The 24,424-nt window shown below is 35.5% G+C and overlaps 2 protein-coding genes and 1 long non-coding RNA gene across 6 annotated transcripts in view; 2 read left to right on the top strand and 1 right to left on the bottom strand.

Moving 5' to 3' along the window:
• LOC127831638 (eukaryotic translation initiation factor 4B-like) overlaps positions 1 to 7,883 on the top strand; it is a 34,983-nt gene extending 27,100 nt beyond the window's left edge. For all 4 annotated transcript variants that reach the window (XM_052356635.1, XM_052356638.1, XM_052356637.1 and 1 more), the window contains exons 5-9: positions 1,421 to 1,608; positions 1,857 to 1,964; positions 2,365 to 2,425; positions 5,190 to 5,312; positions 6,355 to 7,883. In XM_052356635.1, coding sequence (XP_052212595.1) covers positions 1,421 to 1,608; positions 1,857 to 1,964; positions 2,365 to 2,425; positions 5,190 to 5,312; positions 6,355 to 6,395 — 521 coding nt within the window. In that variant the 3' untranslated portion in view covers positions 6,396 to 7,883. The remainder of the gene's footprint in view (positions 1 to 1,420; positions 1,609 to 1,856; positions 1,965 to 2,364; positions 2,426 to 5,189; positions 5,313 to 6,354) is intronic.
• LOC127831640 (uncharacterized) overlaps positions 1 to 24,424 on the bottom strand; it is a 228,176-nt gene that overhangs the window by 18,825 nt on the left and 184,927 nt on the right. The window lies entirely within an intron of this gene.
• On the top strand, positions 19,130 to 23,558 carry LOC127831632 (uncharacterized). The gene is made up of 3 exons (XM_052356616.1): positions 19,130 to 19,963; positions 20,485 to 20,961; positions 21,811 to 23,558. Exons 1-3 carry the CDS (start codon positions 19,534 to 19,536, stop codon positions 22,590 to 22,592), a joined length of 1,689 nt encoding a protein of 562 aa, XP_052212576.1. The 5' UTR covers positions 19,130 to 19,533; the 3' UTR covers positions 22,593 to 23,558.

The raw sequence follows: 24,424 nt of genomic DNA, 5'->3' as shown, positions 1-24,424 counted from the left end.
CTATGTGTGTAGATAGCTTACAAGTATACATAGCCTTCCCAGTGTGTGTAGATAGCTTACAAGTATACATAGCCTTCCCAGTATGTGTAGATAGTTAACACGTATACATAGCCTTACCAGTGTGTGTAGATAGCTTACAGACTTTACAAGTACATGTATACATAGCCTTCCCAGTGTGTGTAGATAGCTTACACGTTTACATAGCCTTCCCAGTGTGTGTAGATAGCTTACACGTTTACATAGCCTTCCCAGTGTGTGTAGATAGCTTACACGTTTACATAGCCTTCCTAGTGTGTGTAGATAGCTTACACGTTTACATAGCCTTCCCAGTGTGTGTAGATAGCTTACACGTTTACATAGCCTTCCTAGTGTGTGTAGATAGCTTACACGTTTACATAGCCTTCCCAGTGTGTGTAGATAGCTTACACGTTTACATAGCCTTCCCAGTGTGTGTAGATAGCTTACAAGTATACCTAGCCTTCCATTTGCAACCAGTGAGGTCAAGATAAAGGTGATTGTGTCCAAAAAACAGAAAGCAACCCTTACCTCTCAATAGCTAATGTTCTCATGTGGGTATTGTTCTCAAATTGCGTATGTTGGTTGGTATCTTACATGCAGACCTGGCTCTGGGTAACACTTAGAACCAGTTGGATCCAGATACAGGTCGCTTAAAAATTAAAAACTTTTTTCGGTTCCATTACTTTTGTTCGGATGAAGGTATGGCGCATGATATTAGTGTGTAGATAGTGTACACGACATTGTAGCGAGGGATTGAGCAATTAGTTATGTAATAAATATCTGAAAACATTAAAAATCAGGTTTTTCTTGTTTGCTTTTTCAATTATAAACAGAGCGTTTATTTAACAATTTAAAATTGTGTCAATTGAAGATGAGACTATCAAGTAAATTAGACTTTTTCCAAGTAAGACATGCAGTTATAAAATGATAGTGAGATCCCTGTAACACTATTGACAGGATAGTCATAGTGTTTTTACCAATAACATTAACACGTTATTGCTTTGGTTATTTTGTAATATGAAAACGACTAAAAACTTCTATGCTTATTTGTTTTCCAGGCCATTTCAACCTTGTTACAGCATATTTCTTTAATGTTCAATATTCATAGCATTCTTATATCTCCTTAACACTTTCAGTGCTGAAACCAAAGGCCTTTGCAAACAGTTTGGACCCCGGTGAGACGCCACAGAACGTGGGGTCTCATCAGGATCCAAACTGTTTGAAAAGGCTAATTATATAATTATATAAATTCAGCAGACAACATTTTAGCAAATTAGATGACAAATTTCCCAGCATGCAAAGGGTTAAGGGTTCTTGGAGCTTGTACTCCTGGAAAGGCCTACATGACATCATTTTGCTGCTTTAACCAGGTACACTTGCTGATTATAAGGCCCACTTTCAGAATCTGATCAGTCCTACTCTGCTCCAAGGGACAACAACAGATCAGCTAGGGCGCCCCCAGCTCCAAAGAACTTTAGGGGCCCAGAGGACATGAGTCGGGTCTCAAAGGACCCACCATTCAGGGCCTTCATCGGCAACCTATCATTCCAGGCTACCGAAGAAGATGTACAGGATTTCTTTGGCCAAGATGTAAGATTTGTTCTCTACATTGTGATGGCAACAATTGCAAGTTAATTCACCTGGCCATTGATGTTCATTTAGTTAACTTTCCTGTTTTAGGGTCAATTAATGGAACATTCATGAGAACATATAAGTAGAACTAGCAGTAAGTTTGTTTTCAACTGTTCATTTATCATTTACCTGTACACCTTTGTAAAATTAATATTTGTAGTACTTGAATTGTAATCCTGTGTGGATTGTTTTTCAAATGCTTGCAGGCTGTGAGTGTACAATTATTGGAGGATGGAGGAAGGCCACGAGGGTATGGCTTTGTGGAATTTGAGACACGGCAAGCTCTCATAGATGCCCTTGGCATGAATGATGAGGTATGCACATCATTGTAACAATTGTCTATGAATTCTTTCAAATGGTTCCATTTTCAATCTTCAATATTGTACTCAATATACTTTTTGTGCATATAAAGGCACATTATTTCAATAATTTGATAACATGCATATAATTAGGGATTTCTTCTTTGTCTAGTCTTTAATTTCCATTTTGTGCACCTCATGCTGAATTTATTATTGTTTTCAGATGTTTCCTGTAATTCTATTTTTTATTTATAATCCACATGTGTTTCATTCAAACCCAGGTGCCCTTGTTGAAATCTTTAAAAAAAACACGCTGGCTGTTTTCAGAACATTGAATTAAAGTGACACAATAACCATGATGAAAATTCAATAAATTTCGAGTATAAATTAAAAGCTTACATGAACTATGTTTCAGATGTTTATGAGCCGCAAGATCAGGGTTGACTTGGCTGGGGAGTCTCAGCAAGGAGGAGATAGTAGGTTCTTCATGTCATCTTACAGTGGCCACCACTGAATTTGCTGCAAACATCTGTGTAGTTTTATGGTATACCCATTGGATGCCAATGGTATAGCATAGATTCAGGTGTGGCAGTGGATGATAACACAGATTTCTTCCTACTGTCATAGGAAATGCTGTGGAATAAGTAATTTTCTTGGTGTTCTAATTTTCGCCCTTTTCATATGTTGATGTTTTTGTACAGATGTTACCACTTGTCATGTTTTCTACAAGTCACATATTTGTCCATCCGTTTGCAGAAAGAATATTTGTCAAACGTCCATCTTTTGAATTTTGCTAACATAAATCAGTGCTTTTTTGCCCAAAAATACAGTCTTACAGGCTGTTTTCAAATGGCAAAAAGTGACATTTTTTCTCCAAAATCTTACCAAAATTCTCTCCAAAATTGCCACATGTATCTTTTTAACTCATGATTTGGTTTATTGAGTTTATTATGCCCCCTTTCGAAGAAGAGGGGGTATATTGTTTTGCACATGTCGGTCCGTCCGTATGTCCGTCCACCAGATGGTTTCCGGATGATAACTCAAGACCGCTTAGGCCTAGGATCATGAAACTTCATAGATACATTGATAATGACTCGCAGATGACCCCTATTGATTTTGAGGTCAAAGGTCAAAGTCACGGTGACCTGAAATAGTAAAATGGTTTCCGGATGATAACTCAAGAACGCTTATGCCTAGGATTATGAAACTTCATAGGTACATTGATCATGACTCGCAGATGACCCCTATTGATTTTCAGGTCACTAGGTCAAAGGTCACGGTGACCCGAAATAGTAAAATGGTTTCCGGATGATAACTCAAGAACGCTTATGCCTAGGATCATGAAACTTCATAGGTACATTGATCATGACTCGCAGATGACCCCTATTGATTTTGAGGTCACTAGGTCAAAGGTCAAGGTCACGGTGACCCGAAATAGTAAAATGGTTTCCAGATGATAACTCAAGAACGCTTATGCCTAGGATCATGAAACTTCATAGGTACATTGATCATGACTCGCAGATGACCCCTATTGATTTTCATGTCACTAGGTCAAAGGTCAAGGTCACGGTGACCCGTAATAGTAAAATGGTTTCCAGATGATAACTCAAGAACGCTTATGCCTAGGATCATGAAACTTCATAGGTACATTGATCATGACTCGCAGATGACCCCTATTGATTTTCAGGTCACTAGGTCAAAGGTCAAGGTCATGGTGACTCAACTTAGAAAAATGGTTTCCAGATGATAACTCAAGAACACTTATGCCTAGGATCATGAAACTTCATAGGTACATTGATCATGACTCGCAGATGACCCCTATTGACTTTCAGGTCAAAGGTCAAGGTCACGGTGACTTTACACAGTAAAATGGTTTCCATATGATAACGCAAGAAAGCTTACACCTAGGATCATGAAACGTCATAGGTACATTGATCATGACTCGCAGATGACCCCTATTGATTTTCAGTTTACTACGTCAAAGGTCAAGGTCACAGTGCCAAAAAATGTATTCACACAATGGCTGCCACTACAATTGACAGCCCATATGGGGGGCATGAATGTTTTACAAACAGCCCTTGTTTTAGAGTGATTAGCACTTAATCATATAAATTTAAAAATGCACTTAAACATGCACTTATTAACAACTGGAATACTGTTATCGAATATTAAAACTTCTAATTGTCCACGATTATATTGTTGAACGCACTTTTTTCCCCAATCAAACTGGCACATACTATAAAATAAATAAAAAATCACTGTTGATAAGGTTTTATAAGCTTAATTTAAATAATAATTTAACTTTAAACATACCATCGGACCCAATTTGTTGTTAGTTAGAAAAATCGCTATGCAAGAAGCAGAACTTGGAAATGCGTTTTACAAAATATGTTTTTGAATTATTTAAATACAAGTTATTTTTCGAATTTCATTGCACATGTTTGTCACGTTTAATTTTGTTTTGCTTGAAAGCGGGCAAAAAATGTTGACCAGTGAAACATCACATGTTCCACATGATAAGCAGGAGCGCTTTCAATTCAAATTAAATCTTTATACCAAAGTGTTGACATTATGTTGTTGTTGTGTTTTTTTCCACAAGTTTACATATTGAGCACAATTGTGCACCTGATGTTGAGTTTATTTGAATGCAGTTGTCAATAAACAAAACTGTCAGATTGACAGGATGTGACCTATTATTGTCTTCACCAACCTGTGTACATTTTCATTGCAAGTAAAAGAATAATAATTTGGCATTACTCTGGTGTTGTTGCCAGATTTTGCACACTGCATATTGGAGTGAATAAAAACAACAACAGACTTTGTGAACATTTTAAACTGCGCAAATGTGTCCTGGATGGAATGTTTGCGAAATTTGCACCACTCAAAACGTTGGGAGTAACTTATTTTTTAATTTGTTAAAACTTTGAAAGTCTTTTTTGTGGCGTTGCCGTGTTTCGAGGTATAGAGTTTGGCCAATTATCAGCTTAATAAAGTATGAGAAAACATACCTTCTCTGATATTTATTAAGTTGTATGGTTTAATTTTTTTTAGGTAACCGTTATGTGCACATAATCTTTATACCAGTATTAATTTCTTTTTGAGATTTAGCATTTTAATCAGTCATCGTTACACTCGATAAACATCAACTCCAGAATGTATACGACAATATGACATATTTGATTGAATGACTGCCCTGCATGATGTTCTAAGTTACCATACATATGCTCACATATCTTACAGGCTCTCGTCGTGGAGGTGGTCGTGGTGGTGGCCGCGGCCGTGGAGGTGGTGGTCGTGGTGGCTATAGAGACGACGCAGGGCCCTACAGGAGGGAAGACAAGTGGGGATCGGACTCCAAGCCATGTAAGCTCATAATTATATGTGTCGCGTTCTGAGAAAACTTGGCTTAATGCATGTGCGTAAAGTGTCGTCCCATATTAGCCTGTGCAGTCCACACAGGCTTATCAGGGATGACACTTTCAGCTTTTATGGTATTTTTAGTTTCAAGGAAGTCCCTCCTTACCGAAAATCAAGCTAAGGCGGAAAGTGTCGTCCCTGATTAGCCTGTGCGGACTGCACAGGCTAATCTGGGATGACACTTTACACACATGCATTAAGCCCAGTTTTCTCAGAACATGATTCAATTATATACATATCTGTGCTCCATAGTAAGCTTGTTTACTGGTGGCATGCAATTTAGTGACATAATTGCATTTATGCATTAGTTTTCCTTCTTTGGCTGACCTTCCTCACAAGTTTGATTGCTCGGCTATGCTATGTTTCTCCAAAATACAAACAATAAAGCTTAAGCACCCCCCCCCCTACACACACACGCAAACGTCCTCAAAAACAAACAACAAATCAAAATAAAAACAAAGATGACTCAAAAGGCCTATCCTTTTTAAGAGGTGATAATAACAGCCCAGGTTCACCAAAGTTTGATTTGCAAATTGGCATTAGTCATGTAACTTTAATATTAAAGTCTTACCTGTACAAAACAATTTTTATGCGCCCGGTAGGGTGGCATATAGCAGTTGAACTGTCCGTCAGTCTGTGCGTCCGTCCGAAAATTTTAACATTGGCAATAACTTTTTCAATATTAAAGATAGCAACTTGATATTTGGCATGCATGTGTATCTCATGAAGCTGCACATTTTTAGTGGTGAAACTTCAAGGTCATCCTTCAAGGTCAAAAGTAAAAAAAAAAAAATCCAAGGGAAGTAATAAGCTTTAAAAGGGTGATAATTTCTAAACCTGCCAAATGATATATTGAAATTTTATTTCAAAGCAGCGCAAAAGGGGGCATTGTGTTTTTGACAAACACATCTCTTGTTGTTAAAGCATTTCACAGTCAGATTCACTTCGTAGCAAAATACATGTTGATCACTTGTTGTTTTTTTTTCAGCCTATAATGACCGAGGGCCGAGGAAACAATACTTCGACTAAGGATGACCCAGTCTCGATGAGCACCCAGGGTGTCCAGGTCCATATGACCAGGGGACGAACATTTTGTTTTTAAAGCAATAGTCCTTTAGGATGAGTGGCAGTGATTGTCTACTCGTCCTACATTGATGTGTACTTGTCCTACAAAAAAAAATGCAAACAATGAAACTTTTAAACTCTTTTAGTAAAGGTATTTTTGTCTTATCTACTTCTTTCATAACAGAGCACTAACAGAACACTAAACTAAACAAATTAAATGGTTAACACTGCGAATACCACCATGAAATCATAGAATACATTGTATATCGCAAACCTAAGGAGGGTCTAAATGATCTCAATCTAATGTACCTATGCAGTCAGAAAATGAAAACATCAATTCCTATACATAATGCATTAATCAAATACTACATAATAATTTTAGTGTATGTGTGTCTCAAGTATATTGATCTACACGATTAGGGAGAAGGTTTGAAAGTTATTGGTATACAAACAAATATGGTCGTTGTATAAAAGATACTAACATGTCAAGTAAGTGGGTTATCACAGAACATATCAGACAAACTTAGGTGTAAGAAATATATGTTACATCCACATACAACAAAATATGTTTACGGCTTAACGCCTCTGAAGACTGAAATATTACAAAATTGAATATATGTTCTACTGCATCAAAACAGCGCAAATAAAACTTTTAGTAGTATAGTATTTAATATAGCAAAAAAAAAATTGCAGAAAGTCAGAAGAGAAATTCTTGTTCTTATCCAGTGCTTCTATCACAGGGATAGGAACAAGCGGGAAGTGCGCATTGGAACAGTCAATGCAAACAACTTGGTGTTTTTATCGGTTTGAGGGTTAGCAGATTTTTATCGGTTTGAGGGTTAGCAGATTTTTATCGATTTGAGGGTTAGCAGAACCTCATACTTGACATAGAATGAAGAACAAATAACTTGCGGTTAAAATGCTGTCGGATAAATTAGAGGGATGAAATGGAAAAAGGGCTTAAGAGCATTTAAAAAGTTTTAGGAGAAGGTATATGAACATTTTAAACAATGAAGGCTGTATTATTTCGCATTGTTTTGATGAAATTTTGCATCTTTCACATTTTTACAACCATGTTTAATTTTCACAAATTAATTTGCAAAATTTGAACTAAGAACCTTTTTGGCATGCAAACAAATTTTCTACAAACCGAAAAAGTGCTAGGTAAAAGTAAAACTGTTTTAAATGGTCAATTGAGAATATGTGTTATACTTATTTTTGCAGGACGAATGAACTTAAGAATTTAATATTATAATATATCTAATTGTCATAGATTTCAAGTGTATTTTATTTCTGGATTTAAAGTGTTGATGATAAATTTTATTAAATGTAATTTGTGTTACATGCATGTTAATATTGTTATTGATTAAGTGCTAATGATTTTAATTTCTCTAGCAAACTTTGTTAAGGTCATCATGCGTGTCGGGAGTTAAATAATAAAGTGCCATTGAACTTGTTTTGTTATGTTTTCCTTGTATACGTACGTAAGTGTACAGTAAATTGTCATTAACAAATTATCTCCATTGCAGCGTTTAATTGTCACTTTCATTTTGTTTATACACGATGCAATCAATTATATTCATATACATAATTACCATAATCTTCATTTAAAAATGTCGATGTTAGTCTCAAGATTTTGAGGTTTTCCGCCAAGAATCGCACTGGTGTAATATTGAATCTAAGTGCTTAATGCATTTCATTTGTTCGCTATTACACAACATAAGACCAGCTCAATTTCCAAAATTAAGTTATCACTTTTAAATCGCAAGTTAAAACAAACACGACCCATTTACATTTATTGAGTGTGTCAAAGAGAAGGGTTCTAGTGCTAATAGTGTAGGAGGAGATAGTGGCCAGGACTGACGGCGGAGATTATCACATAATCCCCCGCTCCAATTCGGAGCGTGGGGAAAAAATGCGAGCAATCTTTTGACTCCCGAATTAGTAGTCATCAAGACAGTGCTGTTGACCCGAACATCGTTGTCAATGCATTACTCGAGACGTAAAAATATTCATTAAAGAGAACGTAAGTGTAGTAAATGTAGCTAAAATGATTTCGAAGACGAGTATCATTTTGTCATTGAAGGTCTTTATACCAATGAAAGAAATGCATACTAGGTCGGTATAATAGAATTGGTCATACTTGACTTAACTCGTTATATATTGTAAAGATGCTTTTGAATGAGAACAACTATATATCGTAAATGTATATCGACAAATTCTATTATAGCAGACCTAGTATGCATACATTTACACGTGTGTTAACTAATACTAGCAAAACAGTTCTAAGTCAACTCGCTAGATATTGTAAAAATGCTTTTAAATGAGAACCGGGGCATTGAATGCAAACGTCGGGTTATATAATGGCTATAGTACATTTTTAACACATTGTTATATACCATTTTGGACACTTTCTCAAAAAATATTTGTATACCTTTCACACGAAATAACACAATTATTGTAAACAGTCGTATAACGAAATATAATTATTCTCAAACACTGAACGAAACTGAGTCATATGGTGTGAATAATTAATCTTGAAATTACCGATTTACCAACAACTCAGCCAGGAAACACGGTTCAGAAGCTGCGAATTTCATAAGCTGTCCCACTGCTATTATGCATATAATGCACAAGAACGACCAAAGCATCATCAACAACAGCAATATGTCTCCAAACAAAAAAAAGTTTATTTATCGGGCACTCGAATTTCAACCAGCAGTTACTCAATTTCATCCACCAAGTCACAAAACACAATGCACGAACCAAAGATCTTTTAATAAACAATTCTTTGCACAAACCAACGCATCTTGGTTTCGTTTCACACACAGCTAGTACGTCTCTGACTATTGTACAAAAGCAGTTTTCTCAGAAAGTTCTAGCTTATCAAAATCCACATACAGCGGCGTTCCCCACCCACTTTGCATTCGCACGTGGGGCGCTGTTTTGTCCGGACAAACGTTACCATTGCACAACTAAAGGTTTACAAAAAATGGTTATTTTGAACAATAAATCACTGAAATCAATTCCAATATATGTCAAAACAACGATTAAATCATGTTTCATTTGTAATTGTGTTCTGTTGTTTCAATGCTTTGCACTGCACGTCCGCTTTTAAAAATAGTCGCTAGCTAGTCCGTAGAAGTGCATCTAGAAGTTGAATGTGTTGTTGGTAAAGGTATTTTAGTGCAGAAATTGTAAGAGAGCAGCTGTTCATTATATGAGTGCCTATTTACAATACTATCTATCTTAAAGTAGAAGACTAAGAGTATCCACTCATTTGACAATTATGAATCTAGGCAAATACGGTTGTAAAATATTAATTACACGGAAGATCTTACCATCCCTTAATAAGCAGCTGTTATTTCTGTTATATGGTAGAAAAAGGTAAAATAAATCTATATGGATTTTATGTCACAGATTTTTTCATAACCCCTTTTAGCCTGTAACAACAAAAAATTATATGGATTTTATGTTACACGTTTATAATTGACCTTGAGTAACACTATACGTCAACATAATTAAGAAAATCCAATTGTAAATATATAAAATATTCTGTAATGTTGCTTATTGTATTATTAATAATGTCTAGACCCTTAAAGGGATGGTTTAAAACACAATACCCAAAGAGGGAAAGATTTTACAAACGTTTATTTACCACAGATATCAAAGCGCAACTAACTGAATGGACTACACGCATATAACATACCGCCAGCTTCTATTGGCTGAGGCGGGGCTTATCATGCATGCATCGCTGACCATTACATCCCTCCTTTCTTTTAAGATTGAAGTTTAACAGAATGCACAATTATAGTGATACATGATATACATTCTTTGTTTGCTTATGTTAAACATTATTTCAAATTTCAGATGATTACATTATTTATCAACACGTGGAGTTATACTATAATTATGAGATACGGCCATGAATTGCTTTATTTTTGATGAATTGAATTGTAGTTCAACGACATTCAAATACGAAAATAAAACATACAAACTATCACTATCATACAGTCATGACAACAATAACTGACAAACAAACGGTTCACGCAAGCTAATTGTTCAAAATGTCATTTCCTCCCTAACTTCCTGGGAAAGTGTTCATCTACCAGGTGTTGCTAATTCACAAATGTTTGTAAACGTGACAAATTTCTGATTGGAAATGCTGTGCCATTTCTCCCTAAATGAATGGGAAAATGTTATGTAAGTTTATGGGTGTTACAACATGTCTGTGATGCAGACTGGCTCATTGACCGGAGTGCGTGCGGTTGTTTTATCTTTAAACGATTAATTTCAGATTAACTTTGACATTATTACAGGGTTGATTTCCTCTGGAACCACGATTCATTAATTTCATGTGAAATAACACTGTTTAACTTTGGCATTATTATGGCCTCAGTCAAACTGACCTTAAAGCACTTTTCACAAAAATAATTATTTTAATCGTTACCAAATATGATGCATTCAATTATCACACACATGCACTGAAAGTTTTCGCTATCACCAATCGTAACGTCGCCGTGGTCGGCGATTCTGCCGCTGAGACCGTCGTGGTCGGGATGGCTCGGTACTGCGATAATTAACTGTTGCGTCCTGGAAATCTGTTTGTACTGGCCTGAAATGTGATGCGTCTCGGCGAAACAGTCTTCCTTGATGTTCTACCGTTATTGTAGAACCGTTCTTTTTAATGACTTTGCCAGGCGTAGAATTAAATGGCGTATCCAGTTTATGGCGAGGTTTTTGTTTTACTAATACTTTATCGCCTATGTTGATTGGTGACGTTTTTGATTTTCGTTTGATATCTGCATTTCGTTTTTGATTGCTTTTTGTATCTGAGTCCCTTTTTTGGACATGTTCATCGTTTTCTGGTGCTCTGAATATCGGAATTTTAGTTTTAAGTTTCCTTCCAAACATGATTTCTGCTGGTGAGCGGCCTGTGCTTGGATGTGGTGTGCTACGGTAATTCATAAGAAAGTTGCTCAGACCTTGTCGCATCTGTATTCCTTCCGTACCTGCCGTTTTCAAGGCTTTCACAAGAGGCTTCATGAACGCTTCAACTAGACCGTTGGCTTGTGGGTGCAACGGTGTTACTCTGCGATGTTGAAATCCGTATCTGTTCGCAAATTCTGTGAAATTTTGGCTGTTAAACGGTGCTCCGTTGTCCGACTTTACTATGCTTGGAATCCCCATCATAGCGAATATTGTCTCCAGTCGAGATATCACTGTATGCGCTGATACATTTCTGATAAGTTCGACGATTGGGAATCGGCAGTTATCACATATAACTACCATTGCGTAATCGCCATTTGGAAAAGGACCGAAAAAATCAATTGATACTTCATCACAGATTTGAAGTGGTTCAATTTATGACAGTATCTGCATTCCTTTCCTTGAGCAGGGCACCGTGATTCATGGGGATATTTACCTCCGCAGTTTCTACATACACTGTTGAATTTCGGTTTTCGATCCTGGCGTCCTGATAGTGACTTTGCTCTTGACATATGCCTGCTTTGAGTACTACGATTCCGAGGCGTAAATCTTAGTTTGTTGACGCCGTCGTGATTTGGCGATTCTTTGGTCCCCATTGCCTTTGACTGTCTCTCTGCGATTTCCATGGTTCGAGCCATTGTTAGGACATCACTCAACGGCTTGTCGTCTTCAAGACATTTTAACCTTAATTTCTTTGATGTACAACCTTGTATTAGTTTACTTTTGATTTCACCATCTTTATCTCCAAATTCGCAATTTTCGGCTTTTTGCCTTAATCTTGTGACAAGTTGATCGATGGATTCGTTTTGTGTCTGCCGAATGCTTCTAAATTCATATCGTTCAAATTCTTTGTTTTTCTTTGGATTAAAATAGTTCGTCAATTGCTGTTTGGTGTCATCGCAATTTGCTTCATCATCGGAAAGATCCAACGTTTGATAGATGTCGTAAACGTCGTCGCCAGCGTAATGTAGAAGAAGAGCTTTTCTTCGCTTCTTGCTTTCGATGCTTAATCCGACGGATAAATTTTCAAGTTTAGATAAGTATTTTGTCCATCGTACACCGAGGGAACTTTCTTCCCCGTACACGTCAAATTTTGGAAACGGAGTTAATCCAGTCATTTTGAAAGTACACAAATTTATCCATATATCCTCGTCGCCAATGTAATGCTGCTTATTGTATTATTATTAATGTCTAGACCCTTAAAGGGATGGTTTAAAACACAAGACCCAAAGAGGGATAGATTTTACACACGTTTATTTACTACAGCTATCAAAGCGCAACTAACTGAATGGACTACAAGCATATAACATACCGCCAGCTTCTGTTGGCTGAGGCGGGGCTTATCATGCATGCATCGCTGACCATTACATATTCTTATTTAAAATGTTGGTTTTATGATTAATCAAGAAAACTAATACCGACATGAAAGTTTTATCGTAAGGGCTATCGAAGTTCATTTTGAATTAGCTTTACCCCAAAAGAGATCACCAAATTATTATTATAGATGATCTTTCGGTGAATAGTTATATCAATTGGTGATGTTATTTCATTTACATATTATAAAATTAAAACCATATTAAGAAAACATTTATTTGTGTATAAAAACAAGTACAACATTATTAAGAATTCAGAATATTTGTGCATAAACATCATAAATAACATGGTACAAATCTAAAAAAAAGTGCATGAGTGCATAATACAAAAGACGACCGCCAATGCGAAAGCAAAAATATAAATGATCTGTACGGATAGGTTTTCTCAGTTACATAGTTGAAAATAAGAAAGTATCATATAATTTCAGATAAATGGTTGGACAGGACAATAGCATTCAAATGACAACACTTACAGTGCTTGTGAAATTTTGTTAACACGTTTACAAATGTTTTTTTTGTATTTAATACATGTAGGTACTAAAATATACACTATTGAATTACTCCTGTTAACGTTCATTAGAATAAAACAATTGGAATCAACCCAGTTTTAAACAACAATAAATAAAAAACCATTCCTTTATAAAACACATACAGACTTAGATTAAATTGTCTAATAACAAATACACTGCAACGTCAAACAGCAAACTTGTTTTCAACAAGCTCGCCGTCCTAACCATGTTTGGAAAAAAAGCAAACACCATTTCAGTTTTTAGATATGGTAATAGAAAACAATAATTGAACAGAAATTCTAGTAAAGAAATAAATACAACAAATCAATAAGTAAGTTAAAACACATAAAGCCTTCATTAAAATACACATTATATTTACAATGAAGCAATACCGCTGCGTTAAATAATTCAGACCCGTTAATTAGGTAAAATTTATATTAACTAAAGAACCCGAGCAAAAACTGTGTATTATATTCATTAAAACAAGTAAACTAGATAATTATTTAAAATAAAACCAAACCATACGGAGTCGAGTAAGAAAGTGTTTTAATAACATCAAACCAGTGAATTCGGTAAAATACAAGTTACATAACAAGCAAAAAAGTGTGTTAAATACGTCAAACTAGTAAATTCAATAAAATACAATTCCAACAACTAATGAAGCAAAATCAGTTGGTTAAATACATCAAACCAGCAAATTCAGCTAAATAATATACAAAGAACGTCTCCAGCAAAAACATTATGATCCACGTTTTAAAGCAGTCATGCAATTCAGTTTATCAAAACTCATGTAAAGTTCATAGCCTGAAATATCAACAGGATTTTTCTAAAATGAAATATCGTTTTCTAAGGCAAGCCCATAGCAAAATGGCTGCATTTTAAATTTGCATATTGTAGATGTACAGTCAAAATTATAGATGACACTAACCATAACAAACCCAAAAATCTATGCACATAGAAAATTGTGCTCTTGTTGAAAGAGAATAAAAGTTTTCTTGATCGTTGCCTTCTGGTTTGCGAAATATTGACGGAACTATTAACAACGTTGCTTTGTATTGTATAAGTAAGAACTTCATACATTATTCAGAGAATAATTACTATAAATCAGTATTTTGATAATGCTTGATTTATGGAAAGTATATGCTATACGAAAACGTTCAGGTAAAATTTAATGTGGAGATTGCACTATTATCCCAATATAAAGTCCAAATAGAAGTATTTACAAACCAATGTGTAGGTTGGATCAAAAACAGTAGACAACGCAAATACTTGCTTGGAAAATCTCATGCGTACATATGCCATTTTTTACATCAATGATATGTTCTTAATTAATATTTCAATATATAAACGCACTTTGGGCATTAACAATGGCAAGGCCATTATTTTTAATTCAACGATTGGATTTGCGAAACAGACCGTGGTCTCTCTTGTTTAATGATAGTAACTGTAGGAGTTCTCCCAATCATAGTCATCCGTATGATTATTATTTACACCATCGTCATGTCCACTTTCGTTATTTTGCTCATACATTCCCATACTTTTGAACTCCAATTCTTCGTTAAATACTCTACCTTTTGAAAGGGCAAAGTAAAAACAAATCATAGTCGAAAGAATGAACATAATTGAGAATAGTACAAAGCACACAAAGTCTAAAAAATTTACAGCATCTTTCCAATAAACTTCCACAGGAGGTTCATTCTTCAGAGAGTCCGTTGAATTATCTGCGTTCTCCATTGGTTTGACCACATGAACTTTGGTCTTATTACCACGCGATAGACAAGGGTGGCAATTCCTGATTTTCATCAGTTTTACAAGAGGTCCTGGAACTTTTGCATCTCCAAAGCTTTCCAATCGAGAGAATACGAGGGCAAGCATTGTTGTCATTGCACTTACCGTTGTTTGCATGGCGAGAAAAGTCGTGAATAAGGGGATTGAATCGGAGTTTTTTGGATAGGTGTCAGAAGCTATTGACAAAAACACGGCAAACGATAAGAAAACCGTGACAGCATAGCTCGCTTTCTCACCAGAGTTGACAAGTATCATGAAAACGCAGATGTTCAAAATAGAAAGCATACATATTGGCAACAGAACGGACATCATGAAATACATAGGTTTTCTTTTAAGAGTCGTTTTAAAGTTTATTGCTGCGTCTTGTTTGTCTTGATAGACGTGCCAGCTGGTGTTGGCGATGTCCCACTCGGAGTTGGTTTCGTAGTAGTCGAGATTGAACCCTTTGGAATCATTGTAGCCACTTTCCATATTTACCTAGAACATACACTCAATGCAGAACAGATACCGAATATCAAAGCAAGGCCAACATGTTTGTTATCAGATTTATGTAGTTTAGTACGGTCAAGTATTTTAGAACGCCCTTTTTTTTGGCAAAACTTGCGAATAAATGGATGCGTGAAACTTGATCAATTATTTGGATGAAACAACGTGATTTTACCTGTCTTCTTGAATAACTCCATGCCTGGAATCTAAGGTAACAGGTCTGGTAGTCGAACGGGAAATAGAAGATATCCATTGAACACGTGGATTTAAACACCTATAAATTAGAACACAAATAGAGCTAAGATAGGAATAAAAATCATTCAACTTATATCTGAGCAAACGAAACATAACATAAATATTTAGTGTTGTCGTCGATGCAAACTTCACATACCATAAAGAATACTAAACATGGTACCTGAAATGGATTCCAGTACATCATGCCCGTGTGTCTATTCATGACATTCAGACTCTTGTCACCTAGCCCTTTATAATCCAGGTATGAGTTGTGGAGCGCGATGTCCGGTTTCCAAACGTCGTTCTACAAATGTTTATTTATTTCTCACTGATGCATTATTTAAAACAGTGAAAATCTTCATGGAAAGTCTTCAAGTAAGTTCGCGTGTTTCATCCGTTTTATTGAGTCAGGAGGAATGCGGGCTAATAGCTTGTGGAAACAAGTGAAGGCATCCACATATTGAAAATTAATTAAATCGAATGCAGTCAGGTCAGTGGTCAGAGTTCTTCGTATGTTTAGGCAAACAAAAAAAGATAAATAAGAAGGAGCATAAGATAATGCAGTAAATGCTATAATGCATGCGCTTAGGGTTGATGCATTTGCCACTATGCCAGTAGGCTGCGCATAGTAAGTATATTGGTCTACGTTGAAGTATGATTTCTGATGATCAGAATGACGATCATTTGTAAATGTAAATGTATAATAAACATGTGATGTTGATATATATATGATCGTAATGCGCATACAAGTGATTATAAAGCTGTTGGAAACACCGTTGTTTTTTATATTTAAATGGTCTAAACTCAGTTTTGTTTAATGCTATGATGATGCTCCAGAACAGGGGACGTAATCAGCACGTCCAGCATCACGCCTTTTATCAACAGGTTATGTGTAAACAATATTTAAGACAAATAACCCCATTAGTTAGGAAGCTGTCGATGTGGTTCAATCACTCTGAATAATCTCATACGGGGATCCCAATTTAAAAACTTTAGATACTATAAACTGTGATATTGAAGCAATATACTAAATACCGTAGAGTAACATTTAACCATATTTAAGTGTGAGGTAGTTGCTGATCTGTTCCCTTCAAAACTAGTCTAAGTCGATACGCTTTATTAAGACCTTTTATTTTGCCGCACTTTTGTGTTCTTTTTATTGTCATATCTTAATTCATATTATTTGTACGGCAGTTTTTAGACCATAGGTTCTGTTCAGCAGCAATCTCACAAATACTTTAAGTAATAATTATTATACTTTTAAAAAATAATTGTTATGTAAATTTTATTTATAACGTGTATATGATGTGTTTTAAACCTAAATAAAAATCAATCAATCAATCGATTTCAATCGGATTTTCAGTGATATCCTCAATAAAAACACGTTTTCTTACGATTCTGCCCATATATATCTCCGCGAACGGGGACTTTAAATGTTTTATATTGATAGATGTAAACATTGGATTTAAAAAGCTCCAGTAAAAAAACATGAATATAATTAAAGAAAGAATAAAAGTAACCCTCAACATGGCTCGAACCACTGACCCCTGGAGTAAAAGTCCAAAGCTTAGACAACTTGGCCATCCGTGCTCATACAATTACTGATGTATTTTATACTTAAAATAAGCAATCCCCGTAGTATCACAAGATTTAACGAAAATAGCAGAACTCTCAAAATTGTTTAATCGTTTCCCGATGCAACGCTTTATAATTTTCAGTTTTTTTTAATCGTCAAAAGATGCATTTAATGGCTATTTTAGAGCATGGTAAATGTTCAGTACTACTGTTTCCTCACAAATATCATAATTTCAACGAAAATTTGCGATTCGGATTTTTTTTGTCAATTTGCCAAAACGTGAAAAGGTCGCTTTAAGTCGATATTTCAACCACTCCAACAAATATCCTTTATACAGTATCATTTAAAGGAACCTTTTCACAGATTTTGGCGTGTATTGAAGTTTGTCATTTAATGCTTTTTACTGATAAATGTAAAAATGGGATCTAAAACTGTCGAGTAAAAAAGCAAGACTAAAATTTTAAAATAGAAAAAAGTAGCCCTCATCTGGGCTCGAACCACTGACCCCTTGAGTAAAAGTCTACCGCTAAGACCACTCGGTCATCCGTTTTCTACAATGTCATGTGTATTTTAAACTTTATATAAGCAATCCCCGTAGTATCACAAACTATAACGACCACAACAGAACTTTCCAAATTGTTAAAACGTTTTGCGTTGAAAATATTTATCATTTTCATGTTTTTAAATCGTTAAACATGCATATAATGGATATTTTAGAGCATGGTAGATGTTCAGTATCAGTGCCCCAGATAAGCTGCGTATCTGCGTCTTTCACCCTATTAAAATGTTTAAAAACGCAAAGAAATACAATATCATGCGTATTGAAAACGCACCCGATTTGCCTTGTACGCACATTCGTCTTATTTGATGCGTACGATACAATAGCTTTGATCGAAAAACTTTGCTCATTTTCGGTATTTTTTGTGATTATTTTCGTTACGCGGCGACGCTTTTATTCAGCAAGCGCCTGGATGACGGGGCAATAAAACAGTCAAAGCTATTCAGACGCTCTGCGGACTAGATTTCATAGTTAAATAAAGCGGCTGACAAAATTATTTACGACGACATACATGCGTTTTCAATCTGACTTAATCCGTCGTTCATTGTGCAAATATTTGTAAAGTGTCTGTACTTTCAGTTTCTAATACGATGCGTAATAAAAATGTCTAAGAGAAAGACGTCCGCAATTATTGCGCCAAAATATGTGTCGATCGCTAACTTTATCGAACAAAGAAAGCAAGAGTCAATAAGTGCCGAATCATTCGTGTTATCGATTTTTTTTTAAGTTTAAAGTTTATATTATTGACAGTTTCAAGGATTAAATATGTTATGAAACATCAGTTTATTAAAGTTAATTATATTAGTTTACAGTTTTTTTTTAATCAATACAATTGTGTGCAGCTTCAACAGAAGTAAAGCAGCAATGGTTTTACTGTATGCATCTTATAACTCATTTCACCCTATTCCAAGAATGAAATCACCCTATTTTTCAAAATCAGTGGGTGAAAACCCTATTACCGAAATAATTATCTGGGGCACTGCAGTATAAATGTTTCCTCACAAATATCATAGCTACAACGAAAATTTGCGAATCTGAAACAAGTTTTATTTTGTCAATTTACCAAAACGTGTGAAGGCCCCTTTAAGTACTGGTATATGGTAGTATTAACACGGTTTACTGGACACGGGAATGTCTATACTATACGCTGCTGCATATGTGACAGCGAACAATAATAACCACTCTATACATATGAACGTGCTTTAATCGACCGAACTTTTGTTAAACGCTATTATAACTAAAACTGACATTGAGTTTTAAACGTGTTGTGTTGAAATGTTGCTGCTTAAACTAGTGACTTGTTTAAAGGGTCTTAAAATAAATGTGATTATCGACACTTTTAGTGGATTCAATACAACTATGCTATTACAATTGTTGGGGGTGGAAATGTGGAATATAACTCGGTGTTTACATCTGTGTGCAAAGTGAGTTTGTAAAACATACTAGCTCTATACACTATTCCCCCCTCTTATCGATGAAGAGCGCTGTGATTTATAACAAACTTTTTTGCAAACACTTCTGATCGAAATATTAACGAGGAAGTTATATGCTTTAAAACACAAATTAGGTTCCTGTTAACCACGAGATCATGGAGAGTGACACTGAAAATACCAAAACTGCAACCTCTTCCTCCGACGAATCACCGGAGTTCACGTGCAATCCTTGTGCCGCTGACGGTGTCGCTTTGCCTGCCGCCGGCTATTGCTCAGACTGTCGTGAGTACCTGTGCACAGATTGCTTTCGTGTTCATTGTCGTCCATCGGTAACGCGCCATCACGTACTGATGGACGTGACGTCAATGCCTCGTGACGTTGCCGGAAACGTAATCAATGACATGTGCACGGAACAGTGCTCTAAGCACGAGCACAAGATTGTGGAGTACTATTGCAAAACGCACGAGGAGCTGGGATGTTCGGTGTGCATGACGACGTTGCATCGCTCTTGTGCAGACGTCGATTACGTCCCTGACATCGCAGGAGACATCAAGCACGAGACGGAAATAAATCACCTTATCAAAGGTACTATCCAACAACTTCTAGTACCATTCGTTGTTCAATCAGTTTTCATTCTAGCTCACCTCAGCACAAGTCAATATTTATGACACTTGGTTAGAACATTTGTCTTAGTGATATCTCAATCAATTGTTCAACTCGGAAATGTAAGTTCAAAGACTTTGCCAATATGTCAATTTGAAGAAAAAGCTTGTTTCAAAATCTTAAGATCACTATTATAAAAAACCTTTCTGAAACATGTTTAGATAATGGGCTTATGCTATTACGGTTGAGTTCGAGTCAAGATTTGCATAATTCATAAACAGTTTCATAAACACTCTCGTCTCTCGAAGTTGATGAGGCAAAACTATTCTATTTATGATATCTCAAAATGGGGATCCTTTTCTTGTAGAATACTACAATAATAAATACATTTTTAATTGTTTTCTTAAATCGCCTTACCTGATCACGTTGTCGAGGTAGATTTGTTATTACTGTATTCTTCATGTATAGGCAGTTCCTATGTATTTTGGCTATTGCAATTTCAGCTCTTGAAGAATTGATTGACGAAGCTCGTGTTCACAAATCAAAGGTCGAGTCGCATGCTAGGACGATAGATATCAACGGAAAAATAGCAGTTTCCAAAATACAGAACATGAGAAAAGACGTGAATGCATTTTTCGATAAACTTGAAGAAAAAATACTAACGGAAGTTACGGAGATGCAAGTCGATGATGTAAACAAGGTTGAGAAACTACAAGAGACGCTAGAGGATATTTCAGGAAAGGCTTCAATACTTTTACGTGATGTAGATCGTCAGCTTAAACAGAAACAAATGTGTCGTTTGTTTATCGTCATAAAGACTTATAGTAAAACGGCGAAAGACTTACGGGACAATTTGGAAAGTGTAATGCGAAAGAATATTGTTCGACGATACGAGTTTGTGCCTGAAAAGAAGATTATTGATTTAGAGAACATGATTATGGATTTCGGAGAACTGATAATTAAGGAGTCAAGCGTTAAAGGTAAGGCGAATATTTATGACGGCTTCCGGAGAAAGTACATGTACATGAACGGCATTATCAAATAATAAAATACGCATTAAATGATCACATTATTCTGATTTGTGGGCAGTATATGAATGCACATAGCAAGTGATGCAAAATGTTTAAAGGCAGATTATACGATTTTGTCAATTATTTATGAATTTATATAAAATGTGTAAAACACTTATTATACATATATTTCAATATACATTAAAATAAAAGTGAAGAAGAACATGTGTCGCAAAATGCGAAATAAGCCAGATATTTAATTCTGAAGTCGAAAATGTCTGTACAGTCGAATTCGCCAGCATGTATATTATTAATGTACGTTGTGAATCTAAATTTAGTTTAAAGGATCCTTTTAATTTCCTGCAACGATATCTATTGATAAGACACACGAACACTAACTCCGATACTAATAAAAAGACGAACGCTTCGGTTATTGAAAAATATGTACGAAATATCTTCGTAACAATCGGCTTGGGGCGATAATTTGTCTTTGCTGCATGTTATGAAATTCGTCTTCAATGTATAATTTTTGTTGCCTATTTTGTGTTATGGTTACATATTTTTATTTATATATTACAATTGAACACATATTAAAATCGTATAATCTCCCTTAAACATACTGTTACATCTGGATAAACGTACCAATATAAATGTTCTTTGTGGAAACTTATTGAGAAACGACATTCGTTAATATTATCGAGTACTAGTTATTGTGCAATCCATTTGAAAAGTATTTCATTTGCATATGTACATGTTTGATTTTATTGAGTTACAATTAACTACATTATATTTGCATAATTTCTCTGATATTCTTTACAGTTCCTGAAAGCGCCGGTTCTCTCAACGTGGCCAGCAATGAAGACCAAGGGATGCCGAACATCTCTGGAATTAAACTTTTAAATAGTTTCCGTATTGTTGCAGTAGACAACCCGAACAAAATTGTTAAAATTGTCAACATCAATACCAACAAGCTTGAGAGTAAAATAAGTTGCGATGGCAACCCTTGGGACGTCACTAAGATTGATGAAAAGACTATTGCGGTTACGTTTCCAAACATGTCAAACATAACATTCTATTCCATTGAAGACACTCACAGTTTAAGTCAGAGTCGAATTATAAAAGTTGATGGGAACTGTTACGGAATTGATCATCACCAAGGTAGTTTATATGTGTCATTCAACAATCCTGGGTCGGTGAAAGTCCTTGACCTCGACGGTAAAATTCTCGAGAAATTCAGTCAATCATTTGGAGTACCCTGGTACGTAGCCGTAAGTGCCGATGGGCGGAGTATTTATGTATCTGACTCTGGTCAGAATGCTGTGACCTTGATGGACTCCCAAGGTCAAGTCAAGAACACGTTCAAGGACGCGTCGTTGCTTGGCATTAGAGGCATAGCTACCGACAGATCTGGTTCAGTGTATGTATGCGGCTGGAGCTCCAATAACGTCATGCAAATGACGTCATATTTTTCGAAGGAGCAGACATTGCAAGACGGGAAGCTTCGGATTGGCCGACCGTATTGTGTGGCATATTGTGATGTCAGCGACAGGCTTTTTATCGGCATGTCTAACGATCATTTGAGAATAATTCAGTTCCACTAGTGTTTACTAAGAATTTGTGGTGTGTTTTTTCCATTTACAATTAAGCCCTTTGTTTACGTTTCTGTACATGACACGTTTCAATGTTGCAAAAAAATGTCTTTCACGTGTGTGGCTCAAAATATTTATTGCAAGAGACGCTGGTAATAAGCAAAATAAATGCATTGTAATTTTGTTCCAAGCCGAACACTGATTCTGGAACATTGGAAATACTTTATAACTTTATTCCATTGTATTTGTTTTAATTTGCGCTGTTTATTCTTCAGTTTCTCCTAACAAGCTATCAATTAAGTTTTATCTCGATTTACCATAGTGACTTAGTTAGTATGCATATGTTATTTTACTTAAAGGGGCCTTTTCACAGATTTTGGCATTTTTTAACTTATTCATTAAATGCTTTATATTGATAAATGTAAACATTGGATCGTAAAAGCTCCAGTAAAAAATCAAGAATAAAATTAAAAAAAGGAAAAGAACATTGCCCGGAGCAGGTTTCGAACCAGTGACCCCTGGAGTCCTGCCAGAGTCCTGAAGTAAAAACTCTTTAGCCTACTGAGCTATTCCGCCGAGTACACATACTTGACGTATTTTATACCTTATATAAGCAATCTTCGTAGTTTCACAAAATTTAACGACAAAAACAGAACTCTCCAAATTATTCAATCGTTTCGCGTTGCAACGCTTTATAATTTTTAGGTTTTAAAATCGTCAAAAGATGCATATAATGGCTATATTAGACCATGGTAAATGTTCAGTATTACTGTTTCCTCACAAATATCATAACTAAAACGAAAATTTGCGAATCTGAAACAACTTTTTTCAATTTTGTCAATTTACCAAAGCGTGAAAAGATCCCTTTAATGCCCCTTTATGCTACACAATGTTCAACAACGAATTATCATGTAATTTGCCATTTTAATAATTGTTTGCTGAGACGATTTGAAATGGTCAAATGAATATCTTTTGTTGTTTAACCCTTTCATCGACGCAGGAAAACAATTGAATAACGTCATTTAAGTATGTGTTGCGTGTTGCAAAGAATATATAATACTTGTGTTTGTCTAACTTACATTTTTTGATTACAAAATTTTACTTTTTGTTAAATCACGTTGTTCCAACATTGGTCTTGATTATTTAATTTAGAGCCTTTTATTGAAGCTACAATATAAACATATTTCGTCTTAATGTACGATGATTAATGTTTATACTGAAAAATTAAAGGCCGCGTTACAATTATTTAACAAAACACTTTCTAATGACCTTTTACCAAATGTCGACTTATTCAGAGAATACCATTTAGTGCCTATGGTATCAGATTGGAGTTGCATCAAGACCTTTTTATGTATAAAACATACATAGTACAATCGAACTTATGTTCATTAAATGACAAATGCTGTTGAACAATTCATTGACACGAGTTGTTTTTGTTTAAGTTTTTCAAAACTGGCATTGCGTGCACTACATGCATCCTTTTTAGTTTATAAAAAAAATCCGATGTAACCTTTTAGTATTTTAGCTTATTTTCAATTTGTTTACAGTTTGTCGGCTCGCACTTTCTCGATCTCCTGATAGGTGACATATCACTTTACAAAGATAAGACCTAAAACCGCTAAATTGAATACTGTTGGATTTTCGTACAAGAAAATCTGTAAACAAAAATTGACTATGGAACTGTAAAGATCATATATGCAAACTTTGTCGGGTTGATAAATTAACAATTGGAAGACAACTAGAAGAAAGACGATTGTTCACATCCGAATAAAGTCTGTATGGCAATCTGTGCCTGCAAATAAATGTTCAACTAGTAATTCAAACTTGCCGCAAGTATGTAAAGC

This window comes from Dreissena polymorpha, chromosome 5, assembly GCF_020536995.1.
Source record: "Dreissena polymorpha isolate Duluth1 chromosome 5, UMN_Dpol_1.0, whole genome shotgun sequence".
In the NCBI taxonomy this organism is placed as follows: domain Eukaryota; kingdom Metazoa; phylum Mollusca; class Bivalvia; order Myida; family Dreissenidae; genus Dreissena; species Dreissena polymorpha.
This window is presented reverse-complemented; position numbering and strand designations above follow the sequence as displayed.

What these genes read in the sequence shown, in the direction of transcription:
- LOC127831632 (XM_052356616.1), top strand. Translation starts at nt 19,534, where the DNA reads ATGGAGAGTGACACTGAAAATACCAAAACTGCAACCTCTTCCTCCGAC. An exon ending in AATAAATCACCTTATCAAAG is followed by an intron (nt 19,964 to 20,484) that starts GTACTATCCAAC and finishes TTGCAATTTCAG; the next exon opens with CTCTTGAAGAATTGATTGAC. An exon ending in TAAGGAGTCAAGCGTTAAAG is followed by an intron (nt 20,962 to 21,810) that starts GTAAGGCGAATA and finishes TATTCTTTACAG; the next exon opens with TTCCTGAAAGCGCCGGTTCT.